General features: G+C 41.5%; 1 protein-coding gene across 1 annotated transcript in view; it reads left to right on the top strand.

Annotated features, from left to right (window-relative positions):
* LOC308610771 (uncharacterized protein) overlaps nucleotides 1–15,797 on the top strand; it is a gene marked incomplete at its 5' end in the record, with an annotated part of 32,633 nt that overhangs the window by 1,823 nt on the left and 15,013 nt on the right. The window contains one exon of the mRNA XM_081259782.1: nucleotides 12,508–12,873. Coding sequence (XP_081115908.1) covers nucleotides 12,508–12,873 — 366 coding nt within the window. The remainder of the gene's footprint in view (nucleotides 1–12,507; nucleotides 12,874–15,797) is intronic.

Here is a 15,797-nt window from a genome sequence, read left to right on the forward strand (position 1 = left end):
AAAAAAAAAACCCAGGTAGTTGGAACATCAAAAGATTACTGTTAATTAAAGAAACTAGACATCTTAAGTTAATAAATTTAGTACTTTTCTATATATGGTGAGATGCAAGAATCTGGTCTCATGGAAATCATTCCCTTGATATGCACTTTAATTATCTAGGGCCAGTATCCTGTTTTCTCCATCCTGAATCCCCTCAGGGTGCAGCACTGGGGTTGGCTTCAGTGGCTGATGGCTTGATGGCTATAACATCCTTTGTTACTGATACCGCAGGCTACATTCTTTGTCCACGTAAATGACTTGAATATGGATAGTAAATCTGTGGATTTGCAAAACGTAATTCTTGGAGCATTTTTAGAAGGACAAAGTTAAGGGCAATTTCAGAATCACTAGCAGCTAAAATTGCTATTTATACTTTTCCACCGGTAGGTAGTAATCTGCTGTTGCTATCTTCAGTATTCCCAAGGGATAACAAAAGCCATTTAATTCAAGAAAGAAATGTAAACTTTAGCACAATGCAACTTCCACAAAACCAAACACACAAACACACACCCAACTCTCGCAGATATGAAGTAATAATCTGAAATAGAATCCTAGAACTAATTGCAAAAAAAAGAGCAAATGTACTCATATTAGATTTTATTCTTTTATTAATGTTTGATATATATATATATGTATTTATTAATAAAATTCAGAGTTGCTATATGGAGAAATAGCTTTGTACGAATATTGTCTTTGTAGTGTTTATCAATAATGTATGAGATTGCCTCCTATGCTCCTTTTCCTTTATTCTCTTGCAGGCAGTAAATGTAGTTATCAGTTGTTCTTAAAATTTCTAGGCAGCCAAAGGACTAGTATCACTTAAATAAAGAAGGCAAATTGTCCCAAAGTAGGAAGAATTTCCCTTCATTATGGAACATAAAGTCCTCATATGAAGGGGGAAGAATTTCATAGCTGAAAGCTTTCAACTACAGAAGATTTATGAGTAACTATGTATGTTGTTTCAAAGTGGACTCTCTATAATTAATGTCTAGGGGTTATCTTTGGTATATAATGGATTTTGATTTTTTAAATATTATTAGATAATATACAGAAGAATATATTTAATTGTATGTAAGTTATGAGAAATAATAAAAAACTCCTGCAAACACACCACCAAAACTAAGAAGTAGAATCAAAACTGCTGAGTCTTCTCTCTGTTCTCTACCCTGATCCCACCTTCCTGCTTTCACCAAAGAAATCACTCTGACCTTAGCTTTATGTTCAACATCCACATAATTTTTATCTGATTTTGCTTATTATTGAGATTTATAAAATTGATATCATACTTTAGTGTTCTGTGCTTGCTTTTTTTACTCAACATTATGTTTCTAAGGTTCATCCACTTTACTTTAACTAGTGTTCATTCATTTGTACTACTGTATAATATTTTATTGTATAAATACAAGAAAATGTGTTTATTATTCTATTAATGATATTTGGGTTGTTTGGGGCCTATTATGGACAATACTTCCATGAACATTTATTTTAATGTTTCCTGGTACACATGTGCAAGATTTAGCATAAGTAAAAGAGTAGACATACTAAGAGTAGAATTGCTGAGTTGTAGGGAATTCAAATATTCAACTTTAAAAATTCATGTCAAAATGTTTGCCAAAGTTATGGCATCAATTTTCAGCCCTTTTGCTCTATAGCTTCACCAGTTAGAATGGCCATTCTAGTCTTTTGTTCCTTGTATTAGTCTGCTCAGGTTGTCCTAGCAAAATACCTCAGATTCAGTGGCTTAAAAAACAAGAGATTTATCTTCTCACAGTTCTGGAGGCTGGAAGTCCAGGCTCAAGATGTTGGCAGTTTTGGGTCCTCCTGAGGCCTCTTTCCTTGACTTGCAGATGACCACTGCTTTCTTGCTATGTCCTCACATGGCCTTTTCTCTGTGTGTATACATCCCTCTTATCTCTTTCTCTTCTTACAAGGACACCAGTCATATCAGTTAGGGCCCCACCATTATGACCTCATTTAACCATAATTATGTTTTTAAAGTCCCTGTCTCCAAACAGCCACATTGGGAGATGGGGCATCAACATACGAATTTTAGGGAACACAATTCAGTCCATAACAATTTTAATTTGTATTTCCCTAATTACTGATAGGCTGAGAATCCTTTCATCTGTTTAATAGTTGCCTATGTTTCCTATTCTGTGAAGTCCAGAGAATATCTTTTGTCCATTTTTCTACTGTTTATCTTTTTCTTACTTATTTGTATTGTTTTTTAAATACAAGCAAATAATCTTTGGTCAGCTATATATGACACAAATAAGTTATTTCATACCTTCTAACTTTTTTAATGTTGTCTTTTGATAAATAGCGGCTCTCAATTTTAATGAAATCAAATTTATCTTTTAGCTTAGTGTCTTTTTGTTCTACTTAAAATGTCCTTCCCTAGTTTAATGCTACCCAGATATAGTATATTTTCTTCTGAAAGTTCTAGTGTATCTTTGTTTTATATTCAAGCCATTAATGCACTTACAATCGACTTGTCTGTATTATCCAATTTCTTTGTTTTCTTATGAATAATTAAGTTTTCCAGGACCATTTTGGAATGAATGGATTTTTTAGGTGTGTCTGAGCTGTTCTTGACCATTCACATAAATTTCAGAATTGGCAATCCCGTAAAACCTCTATTAAGTATTTTTATTGTAATTGTATTGACTATATAAATTAAGTTGGGGGAAACTTACACCATTATGATGAGTCTTTTCTATCCATAAACAAGATGTACCTCTCCATTTATTTAAGACTTCTTTAATATCTTTCAATAAGGTTTTATTTTCTCCATAAATGTCTTGCACATTTTTATTTAGATTTATTCCTAGGTAGTTTTTTTTTCCATTTTAAATAATTTTTAAGCTCTCTCTTTGTTCCTGGATTATAGAAATCCAATAGATTTTTGCATCTTGAGCTTATATCTAGCCATCTTGCTAATATTGTTTTTTAGTAAGAGAGGATTTTCTTAGCAAAGAGGAATAAATGTAAAATTAAATAAAAAGGTTATGGGTCAGCTCTGGTCAATAGAACTTTCCATGATAATGGAAATGTTCTTAGTGCTGTCAAAAACGACAGCCATTACTCACATGTGTTTTTAAATTTTTAAATGTAAGTTCAATAAAATTAAAATTTCAGTTCCTAAGTCAAACTTGCCCACATTTCAAGTATTTAATAGCCACTTGTGACTAGTGGACACTATACTGGACATTGTATCTCTAGACTATTAGACTGTGAAGCCATGGCGTCCCGGGATTTTATCTTTGTCAATGGCATAGTGAGATCTTTCATGTGACAGTTATTCTGTTATTAAAAAGAGAAGTTACTTAACCTAGTCATCCCTAACTTTTTGAAATAATCCAACATAGCTTTCACCATCCATGAATTTCTTGAATCATATTTATGTTTCTAAACTATTTCTTATGTCATGTGTTCACTTTGTAGCAAGTTCATTGTCCTAAAATGGCACATACCAAAGTATCAAGAGGTTCCCTTATTCCTGATAAGCTGTGATTGGATGAAGAAGACCTTGTTACCCTGCCTATCTGATTTTTATTATAATCAGATGTTAATCTGTATCAGTCTCCATATTCAAAATTCACCTTCAAAATTATATGTTATTCCCATGATGGTTGTCTTTATTTCATTTAGCTAGTATCATGACCTTATAAATGCAGTTTTGGTCATTTTCTACTAAAACCTCATATTTATCTGTGTGGAAATACATCTCCTACTTGTTTGCCCTCTTATAAACTCTTCCTGTAATTTAATCCTCATGAGCTTTATTTCCCCGAATTTTAATTACTTAATATTTTGTAAAACATTTAAGAGATCACTGGTATGCTCTTTTTTTCAGTCATCTATACTTTTAAACAGTGTGTTGCAATAAGAAATAGTACTGGTAATCAGAAGACCAGAGTCCTAGTTTTACCCATAAAAATGAACTATATGTGCATTTAAATAAGTTTTATATAAGGTTATATAAGGTTTATTCTGATTCTAAAATTGTTATGATTATTTAGAAAATTATGTTTGAAATATGACATTATTCAAAACCAATAGAGGTTTGAAATCTATTAAAAATCTACAAAGAATTCAACTATTTCACCTTTTTCCCTGATTTGATATTAAACTGTAATCCTTCATCTTTCACTTAACAGCATGCTGTAGCTGCTGTTGACACAAAGACAAAATATAATGTCTAAATATTGTGTACTTGTTTTTAAATGAATACTTTTGTTTAAAATTGTCTTTTACATAGATTCTTGATTCCCTTTTCACAACTTTTCCATTCCCCATGCTACTGCAATCAATCACTCATGATAGAAAATTATTCTCTTTTCTGTTTGCTAAAGCTCTTTTTAAAATACCAAGTTTCAAATGATCATCAATTCAAGAAACTTTGGGAAATGAACCTCATAATTTCCAGAATGAATATTTTGTTTCACTGGCTACCAGGACACCATCCTCTCCTAGATTTCTCCCCTCTCACTCACCATTCCTTGGCAGCCTCCCTTGGTGATGCCTCCCATCCCTCAACGTCTGTTAGAATGCCCTAAGGCTCATTCCTGGCCCCCTTCACTCTCCATCTACCTTAACTACTCATGAGTTTTAATCTAGTCCCATTACTTTAATGGGAAGATGACTTATGACTCCCCAGTTCATACTTCTAGCCCTAAGCACTCACCTAACCTCCAGACTCCTAATTCCAATTTCCCACTAAATATCTCCAATCTATGCATAATAGACATTTCAAACTTAGCAAATAAAACTAAATAGTTTGCTTTGATCCATCCATTGCACTCCAGTTTTTCCTGGCTCCATAACTCATCCAGTTGCTCAGGCCAAAAATGTTAGATTCATCCTTAAACTCTCACTTTCCCACAATTCCTATGTCCAGTCCATCAGAAATTCTTGCCAGTCTAACTTGAAAATACCTCCTGAATCCACCTACCTCTCACCTTACTCTTGCCGTCTTTTCTTACTCCAAGCCATCATTGCTTGCCTCATCTAATGCAATAGGCAGCCTCTTCCACAACCTCCTTGCTTCCTCCCCTCTTGCCCCAATCCTTATAGTCTCTAACCAATACAATAGCCAGAATAATCACAAAAAAACCATGAATCATATTACATTATTTCCCAAAACCTGTTCCCATCACTTTAGAATAAAAATTAAACTTTTTACCTGTCCCACATGCTTTATTCAGTATTTCTTCTGCCCTACTCTCCAAGCTCGTTTACTACTACTATTCTCTCACACACACATCCAGATTTTCTTTCTGCAGTGGCTTTCCCAACATCAGGGCCTTTGCACTTGCTATTCCCTAAAACCTGGAAGATTTTAAAAATCTGTAAGATTCCTCCAAGCAAGATCTTAGAAGGTATTTACCTTTCATTTTGGAGAGACATTTGGTAGAAGACATTTTTGCAGAAGATTGATACATTTTACTTTGGCGGCTATTCACACATCTGGCAATTTCCAAGTTGGTTAAATAACAAATGTGAATTGATGAAACTAAAATAAAAGAACTGTAGTTGGTGAGACCTATGTGTTTTAAACCGTGAACTTTGAGGAATTGTAGACATGCAAACTACACCATGGTTTCAGTGTTAATGTGTGAGAATTAGCTAAGGTATTTTCCAAATACTCATTACTCTCTAAAGAGCTTCTGAGCAGGAAATCAGAACAGGGCCTGTGGACCTGAATTTTATCTAGTACCACAGTTGATTCTGTTGCAGATGGTTTTCAGTCAGCCCTTTGAGAGACACCAAGCTGGGGTATTTGCCCAGATATGATTACCAATGGTCATGCAAGTCACCAATGAGATACAATCGAGAATCAACAAATGACTGAAAAGAGTGACAAAAGAAGAAGAGGATCCAGTAAGGACCAGTAGAGACGCTATCCCAAGCACTCGTGGCTAGGAGTTTTACAAATCCATTCATATAAATGGATGATAGTTAACAGCCAAATGGCACTGCATACTTTTTTAAGTTGCTGAGTATTAAAGTGTATGGCTAAGCATCATAAGTTTTGTTAAATTATATTTTGGTTGCTATAAAATTAGGTGTACATTGTGTGTCATAGATGTAGGGATACAGATGTGTAAATATATGTCGTTGTTTCAGTTCTTCAGCTGATACTTCATAATGTCTTTGCAACTTCTAAATGAAGGACCTCTTCAAATATTGTTTAGAAAGAAAAGATGCCTGTTCATCCCTGTCCACCTCCCTTTCTTCATCCCCTTCCTTGTCCCTTCCCTTCTTTTTTTTTATATCTTTATTGGAGTATAACTGCTTTATAGTGTTGTGATCCCTTCCCTTCTTGAACAAATTAGTCCATTAAGTGAGGTAAAATAACCCTTTGTCAGCATGGGGGAGGTGGGCATTCAAGGAACCACATGACTTGGCATTGGGTCTCAGAGTCTGAGAAAGGGGAGAGGATGTCTGCATAAGGGAGCCTGGAGTTGACTGCTGAAATCTGATTCGTGTGAAAGGGCATCCACATGAGGAAGTGGCCTTGGCAACCACTCTGTACAGATTGTCATAACCCGTGCCAGGTGGAGAAAATGTGTGGATGGGAAAGTGGCAGCTACAAGAATTTACTTAAATACAGGAAGATTGATCAAATAATTAAGGATATTAAGAATATGGTAATCAGTGTTATTTTAATATCTGTGGAGGGAGTTAAAATATGAAAAGGGCAAAAACTAGAATGAAAGGGTGTTGAAAGGGAATGGAGGATGTTAATGTGAACATATGATTTTCAATATAGAGACATTATAGAAATAAACATAGACTATATGTATGCATATGTTTATGAATGTGTTTGTGAATATGTGTAAATGGTTATGAATATGTGTTTTCATATGTGTGTATGTATATATGTACATAAATCCCCTAGCTCTGCCTATTGAGAGTACCTGGGACCACTGCTTCCCAAGAGCAATGAATACACCTAGTGTCCAGATCTTGGTTTCTAAATACAGCTCTCCAACTGAAGGAACTAAAGGTCTTTGGAGAAATGGCTGATTCTAGAACCACTACAGGGAAAATATAAGATGACCCTAGAACATACTATTGTTTCAAGAAGTAAGGGATCAGCCATAAAAAGAAACGAAATTGAGTTATTTGTAGTGAGGTGGATGGACCTAGAGTCTGTCATACAGAGTGAAGTAAGAAAGAGAAAGACAAATACCGTATGCTAACACATATATATGGAATCTAAAAAAAAAATGTCATGAAGAACCTAGGGGTAAGACAGGAATAAAGGCACAGACCTACTAGAGAATGGACTTGAGGATATGGGGAGGGGGAAGGATAAGCTGTGACAAAGTGAGAGAGCGGCATGGACATATATACGCTACCGAACGTAAAATAGATAGCTAGTGGGAAGCAGCCGCATAGCACAGGGAGATCAGCTCGGTGCTTTGTGACCACCTAGAGGGTTGGGTTAAGGAGGGTGGGAGGGAGGGAGACGCAAGAGGGAGGGGATATGGGGATGTATGTATATGTATAGCTGATTCACTTTGTTATAAAGCAGAAACTAACACACCATTGTAAAGCAATTATACTCCAATAAAGATGTTAAAAAAAAGAAGAAGAAGGGAGATATCAAAGAATAATTGGGAAACATCAAAGGATATAGAAGCCAAACTGAAGGGGTTTCCACTGGACAAATCTTGAACAATCTAAGCCTCAAAATAAATAATGGTAGAAACGTATTATAGTCAATTGAATAAAATAGGAGTCTATGAGTTCATACTGATTTAAATAATTAAATTGAATAAATTATGTTTGATGAGGAACAGGATATTTACATAATTACAAAGTGCCTTACCACAAAAATTATTAATAATGAAGGAGAAAAAAATAACTTTACAATGGAGAAGACTGGGTGATATACACCTTAATCAAATGAGTAAAATAATATTCCAGTAAGGTTACAAGTTAAAAGTTTGCCGAAATTGTTTGATAGGAAGCAGTGAGAAGAACAGAGCTTCACCACTGTGTTATTCCTGCCAACTACACATATCCTGAATAATCATGAGACAAATACAAACAGCTAAATCCTACAAAATAGCTGATCCATATTCTTTAAAATTTTCTAGTTTATGAAATTCAAGGGAAGCCTGAGAAAATTTTCCAGATTAAAAAACTAAAGGGCTTCCCTGGTGGCGCAGTGGTTGAGAGTCCGCCTGCCGATGCAGGGGACACGGGTTCGTGCCCCGGTCTGGGAAGATCCCACATGCCGCGGAGTGGCTGGGCCCTTGAGCCATGGCCGCTGGGCCTGCGCGTCTGGAGCCTGTGCTCCGCAACGGGAGAGGCCACAACAGTGAGAGGCCCACGTACCACAAAGAAAAAATAAATAAATAAATAAATAAATAACTAAAGAGACAGGACAACTAAATGCAACATGCGACACTGGGCTGATCCTTTCATTATGAAGGACATGATTGGGATAATTGACAAAACTTGAAAGGGGTCTGAGGATTAGTAGCTCTGTAGTCATGTGTCAGTGTTAATTTCCTGATTTTCATGATTATAGTTGGATATATGTTTGTAGGAAATACTAGAGGATTTGGGGGAGACATTGCATTGTGTTGGCAACTACTCTCAAATGGTTTGGGAAATAAATTATTTTTATTGTCATTTCAACCTTTCTTTAATTTTCGAGATTGTTAAAAGAAGTCAAACAAAGGAGAAGACCCCTGAGTCAGGTAACCCTCCTTTTCCTGGCGACTCCCATAGTTAAAAGCTCAGTTTACAATGGTGGTCAGTTTTGCAGTCTATTTGTGCTAATTTCTGTTACTAACAACATAGCATCTTATTTTCTATTTGAGGTTTTTGGATTTTTCCTAATTATGCTTTTGCTTTTTATTCTATCAAATGTCTATGAATTTGATAAAGTCCTCGGTATTAACACAAAATCAGTAAGATTCATAAAAATAAAAATAAGTTCTTGGAGAAATTTATAAATTTCTACCTGCATTCAAATTGGAGTAAGTTGGCAAGAAATTTATAAGGGGAAAATACTATAAGGAGCACTCCCATTCAGAAACTCAAAATGGTTGCACGTGTTTATCCTGTAAGAGGTCTGTGATGAAACAGCAGGATGAAGGCTGTATGTCCAAACTTAAATGCAATCTTTTAAATCACCTTTCATGTCAGGCCATGTAAGAACTGGGCAATTCAAGAAGTAAATAAGAACAATTCTTATTTTCAATAATTTCTTAGGTCAACACTTAGAATAATGAAAAACTTATCTTTAACTCCAAGAAATCTGGACAGTTATTAAAGCAAATGTGTTGTCCTACTGGCCTACACCTGGTTATAAACAGCAGTACGACTTCAGAAAACCCTGGACACTGAGTGGACTTTCTAAATATAGCTTTTTCTTTCTATAAAGGTGTTTTACAAGAATGCTATCTTTTGTGAAAATGTGGCCTTTATAAAGGGTACACTAAGGTCTGTGACTTTTAGACCTAGAAAAGATTTGAAATATTTTCTTAGCCTGGGAATCCACATTTTAGAGGCATAGAAAGAGAAACCCAATGAAATTAAATATTTTGCCCACCATCAAATGGCAAACAAGCAGTAACGACAGCACTCAAGCCTCTGTCTTCTAAATCCATTGAATGCAGCATAAATAGATTGCAATAACTGCTGATTTTCATTGTCCTCAACACTACATTTCTTCTGTGCCTTATCCCTTTTCTTTTAAGAGGGATGACAACATTATCTGCAAACTTTATAACTATTTTTTTTTAATTTTGCTGTTTAGTAACTCATTTTTGAAAAATTCTGTTTCTATGTTGAAAATGTGTAAGGACATTTACCTTCTTTCTTGAAACACCTTTGCCTGCATTTATCACATTTTATTTTGAACTATTGTGTAGCAATAAGTACAAAAGCGCGTCTAGTAGAAGAGATAATGTCAGAGGCAACAAGGTGTGTGTATGGGGGGGGTCGGGGTTAGAGTTGACATACCTTAAGGGAGATGAGGAGAGAGGGAAGAGAATAGAAATTTTATTTATTGGAAAAAATATGATGGCAAGTTAGAGAATTTTGGCTAAACTTAATACAATATAGCTTTCCTTAACTTAAATTCCGGGTTAACTTCCACTGTTTACATTGCCACAGACTAGGGAATAAACAAAGCAAAAAGATTTTTGGTACCACCATTTTGTGTTAATTTCATAAAGATTTCTACAAGACTTTTTAAAAATAAATTGAAAAACGAAAGTCTTGTCTTTAGCTTATTTTCCCTGTGTGCTTGCACTTTAATAAGTTGATAAATGATATTTAAACTCAATAGTTATGATTAATTCTGTCCCACAATTTTTAAAAGCACTGGGGATTGTGTGCGCGTGCATGCGCGCACCTTTACAACCAGTAAAACAAAGTTCTTGATCAAAAAATTATTATCACTTAGACTATTGAATAAAATCAGATATGATAGAGGGGCGAGCTGTTGATAGGTTTAAAAGTCACCCTAGGTGATTAATTCATGCAGCAGTGTTGCACGTTTCTCTTTTTTTTTTTTTTTTTTTTTTTTTTTTTTGCTGTACGCGGGCCTCTCACTGCTGTGGCCTCTCCCGTTGCGGAGCACAGGCTCCGGACACACAGGCTCCGCGGCCATGGCTCGCGGGCCCAGCCGCTCCGCGGCATGTGGGATCTTCCGGGATAGGGGCACGAACCCGTGTCCCCTGCATCGGCAGGCGGACTCTCAACCACTGCGCCACCAGGGAAGCCCCCCACGTTTCTCTTTAGATGAAGCACTTAGAAGTATAACCAAGCTTGGCTCTAATTTCATATCTGAGACCTGTTTTATTTAGAGTTCTTTGGCAAGTGCTTGCTCTGTGTTTTTATAGTCTTTGGTTGTGCTATAAAAATGTCAAAATTATGAATTAACAGATATGCAAAAGTGAAATCCTAGAAGATAGGATAAACATGAAGTCCTCTAATTATCACTCAAATAAGTTTGGTTGACACAGAACTGGGAATCAGATAAAGACATTAATAATTCATAATGCTGAAGTTAAAATCTTCTAGTTACAGTACAAAAGAAATCCTAATTTGTACCACAAGGTAATGAATTCAGTACTTTTCATTTGTTAAATATTTGCTTATTACCCTGCACCGTGCATATAACACTGTTGCCAAATTTGGAGGGCAAACAGGAAAAACAGACACTCTCTACCCTCAAGTTGTTTATACTGCAGTCAGTGAAATTTCTCTACTTTGAGATCTTTTAATTCCTCAGTTCATTGTAACATCTTCTTCAGATGAATTGTTTTTTGTTTGTTAAAACCAATGTTTAGCACTTTAAATAGTTTCTTCAATGTTCCTGATGGTGAAATAGAGTCATCATGCTAATTTCCAATACTAATTATAGAGTTGATAGGAGAAATGCTCAAGATTGATAGTAAAGTGATTTCGATAATCTACAAAATGTCTTGAGGTTTCCCAGATAACAACTTGTCTCCCAGACAAAAATGCACTTATTATTGATATTCCAAGCTTATAAAAATGTTTGTACTTTAATCATATAGCGATTTTACAACATCTTTTCATTCACATTTTAAGATATTTTGTTCAGTAGATTATCTCATTTTGAAACTATTGATTTATATATACATACTATGTAAATATTAGTATATATTTCTCAATGACTAGATTAGTGCTTTCTTAACTACTTAAATTTGTTTAATTCATATTGTTGTTCTTCAGCATTTCTTTTACTCACTGGAGCCTATCCCACTGACTTCAAAAAGCCTGAAAACTCTGAAAATCCCATTTAAAGTAACTGTATGGAAAATCGTTAAAATAACATATAATGGTAGAGAAGAAGTGTATTTAACATTGTGCTGAGATTATTCCATTAATAAAGAGATTAATCAATAATTCTAACATTCAGACATATAATAAAAATGAAAAACAATCATAATACTGAGCAATGACATTTTCAATAAAGGGAGATATTGAATATTGTATAGGAAACGAGAATCTGCAAAGCAGATAAGTTGGCAATGATTATACATATATTTAAAATACGTTGAAACAGTCATAGACAGTTTTTCTTTTTGGATGGAAAGAGGCATATTGAAGTGTTCAAGCACTACTTCAATTGGAATAGATATTTAGACACTATACAGAAAACACATGATTGCAGAAGAGCAGATATTAGCAGGTGTGTGAATGTGTATGTCTTTAATTAATGCATTTTCTTTTATTCAAAAAGGAGGAGAATGCCAAATTTACTTTAAAGGTGGCATTGTGATATGTTAAAGTTCCATTCTTAGACTTTTGCTGCTGTTACTGTTCCTTTAGTATTCACCAAAGAGTACCGTCCTGTCATTTATCCAAGTTAGAAATCTAGAAGCAATCCTGGGATTCTCATTATAGGGTCCCCTACCTTCATGCTCCCCCCTCAAGAAGTAACAAATTCTTGGCTCTCCTATATAGGAAAGCTCTCTCCAATGTACGCCTGCTCTGTAACTCTCCGGGTCTCGGCGCGCGGCTGGGAGAGCCGCCCCCGCCGCCCCGCATCCCCTCGGCTCAGGATCAACGGGCCGCCCGCGCCGCCGCCGCCGCCCAAGTCGGTCTCTCACTCGCCCAGGGCGCGCGCCCGGGCGGGGTGTGCGCAGCCAACTCGGTCCAAGCGGGGGAGGGGAGGACATGGGGCGAGGGGGACGCCACCCAAGTGGTCTGGGGTTCGGACCCAGCTAGGCGAAACGCGCCGGGAATCGATGACGGCTGGGGCAACTCGGGCAAACCTTTCTTGGGGAATCACCCCTCCGACACCCCACCGCCCAGGCGCTGCAACGGAGGGTGAGCGGAGGGTGAGCGGAGGCTGGGGGAGCTCAAACTTGCGAGAGCTGGAGGAGGCGTCGGGCAGGCGGCTGTCGCCCGAGCGCTGCGCCTGCGGGGGGAGGGGAGGCGGCTGCTGGGAGGGAGGGAGGGCGAGCGAGAGGGCGGAGGGAGGGGGAGGAGGAAGAGGAGGGAACCAGGGAGGGGGGACGCGTTGGGATAGCGGCGCGCGGCGTCAGACGGAGCCTGGGCTCCCAGCGGCGAGGTGAGGCGGAGCTACGCTCCTTGCTGAACGCGAACCGAGCTCGGCGGCAGCGGGGAAGACGCGCCGGAGCCCAGGCCGCGACCGAGAGCGGGAGCGAGGCGGCAGCGGCGGCGGAGGGGGAGCCCGCAAGCTGCCGGGCGGGGAGCCCAAGCCGCGCTGTCGCCGCGCAGGGAAGACTTGGCCAACACACTCACACACACACGTTCACACACCCAGCCCGAGCTGGCGCTCGCGGCTAATCCTCAACATGGCGCTGGGGCTCCTGCCCGAGCGCGGGGCTGTCGCCACCTGCCCGGAAGCTTTGAGCCCGCCCCGCCCGGCCCCGCCCCCGCCCCCGCCCCCACCCGGCCCAGAGCCCACCCCTCGGCGGGGCCGACCGCAGCAGACAGCGAGGGAGGCGAGCGGGTTGCGGGCAGCGGGGGGCGGCAAACTTTGCTGTTCGCCGCGCTTCCCCGGCCCGGCCTCTTCTCCCATCGCCAATGTCGCCACCCCACTTTCCTCCAACCCCGCACACCTCTCCCCACCCACCCCACCTCCTGTCGCTCCTCCTCGCCGCCTCGACTCTGCTCCGGGGAAAACTTCAAAGCGCCGGATCGCAGGCTCCCTGCTTACTCCCCGGCTGGGGATTTCAGGTCAGTGCCCGGAACACCTTTCCCCGCGGAGGCCGCGCGGGCTGGCGGCCGTGCGTGCGGCGGGCTGCAGTCGGCCCCCTCCCTCGGGGCCCAGACTAGCGGCGGGTGGCTCTTCTGACTCTCGCGTACCCCTCGAAGTTTGTGCCTCGCGCTTCACTTTGGCTGCTTTTCTCGCTTTCGTTTTTATTTCCTAGCTGTAAGTTATTAAAAATGCAGCCAACCTAAGCGGCCCGGCGTGGGCTTCGGGGAGGGAGGGGCGCGGCGGGGGCGGACTGCCGCCCCCCTGGGGGCTGGGAGGAGAGCAGGGAGTTCGCGGAGTGGAAGTTTGCAGGCAGTGTGTGCCTGTGTGCGCGGGAGCGCGGTCGTCGCTGAGTGCCGCGAGTCGGGCGTGGGGGGCGGGGGTGTGAGCTGGGCTGGAAGTTGGGAAGCTCGGCTCGTCGTTAGCTCGCTAGCAGGAAAGGGAGGGCGGCGGGTTCCCGTCTGCTTTCTTTTTCGACTCAGGAAAGAACTGTAAAAACCCCCAGCCGCCGCTGCCTCGTCTCGCCTCTCCGGGGGCAGCTCGTTCTTGCTCGTGGAACGACGGCGTGTGCGTGCGCGAGGGTGTGTGTGGCGGGCGCCCCGAGCCGAGCTCGACCTGCCGCCGCTGCCGCGCGACTCGTGAGGGGAGTCCCGGTTTTTTGTTGTTTTGGCTTTCTTTGGCTTGCTCCAAAGCGTGAATCACGTGGATTAAAAAAAAAAATACTAGGAAATGGAGCAGAGCGAGGGGTTCCGACTCTGCCCGCCCGCCAGCCAGCCAGTCAGGTCAGACGCTTTGTTTTGTAAATGTTCTTTTAAAATTGTAATCTGCCACCCTGGTCCACCCCCACCTTCCCCGCGACGTCGTGGGGTTGGTTTTAAGTTGTGAGACCCCAGGGGTGGGGGTAGATCGTGCGGGGGCGGGGGCGGCGGCGGTCGGGGGCGCGAGACCTAGGTCCTCCTCTGGGTAGCGTGGAGTCTGGTGGAAAGCCCTGTAGGGCGTGTGCGAGTCTGCGGCCGGAGGAAGTTGGTCCCACTCGGAGGGCGTGGGGCGCAGAGGCTGAGGGCGAAGAGGAACTTGCGCACCCGGGCGCGATCCTCGGCCGAGGCGGGGAGGGCGAGGCGCCGCTGCGCCTTGGGGCCCGCGCTCGGAGCAGGCGGGCGGCTGCGCTGCAGAGCCTCCGCCAACTAGGGGGCTCGGGGCGGCGGCGACGTGCTCCTGCTGTTTACCAAGCAAGCCCCGGGGCGCCGTGTGCGGAGTAGGGCGGCTCGAGGCACGCGTGGTCCCGGCGGGCTTCGCGCCGCCTGCACTCTCGAGTGGGCACGTCCCCGGGTCCCTGAGACGGCTGAGCCTGGCCGCGTGTAGGCCGAAGCCGGGGCGAGGCTTAATTTGCAGTTAATGAATCTTTTCCAGAAAGTCCGCGATCTCCAGCTAGAGGCTGTGAGTGCCCGCGCGCGAGGGCGCGCGCCGCCGGCGTCTAAAGGGTTGGGGGGTTGCGGGGATGGAAGAGCGAAGGAGGGGGGAGGGTTATGTGTATTTAAAAACAAACCTTAAAAAAAGAAACCAGCGCGCTTCAAATAGGTATTCGTACAGCCTCTTGTGTCTAGAGTAGACAGCTCAGGGTTTTAGCTGCTTTTTTGTTTGTTTGTTTTTTTCTTTTTTTGAGAGAAGGCCAGAGGAGGGGTAGTGGTATTTGCTTCTAGGGGTAGTCTCTGGAGAAAAATCCGTAAAATGACTTAGGAATAAAAACGAGGAGGAAATGGCCCACCCCAGAAGGTGGTGGGTGGTGAACGCAGACAGACTTGGGTATTTGTAGCCATGTGACACTTGCTGTGGCACTGGAAACGGACACCGCGGGCCGAAATTAATCCTTAGGAGGTGTTGGATTCGGTTTGGCCAACAGAATTGCTTGTGTGGAAGGCATTTTAATTGTCGGCCTCTGAGACTCCTGTACGTGGACACTTGGAAAACACATTTGCTTCTCGACCCTTCCCACTCCACCCCCGACCCGTTATCTGGTCTGGGCTTTGCA

Source organism: Mesoplodon bidens (genome assembly GCF_964165515.1).
Source record: "Mesoplodon bidens genome assembly, contig: HAP1_SCAFFOLD_178, whole genome shotgun sequence".
Taxonomy (NCBI): Eukaryota; Metazoa; Chordata; class Mammalia; order Artiodactyla; family Ziphiidae; genus Mesoplodon; species Mesoplodon bidens.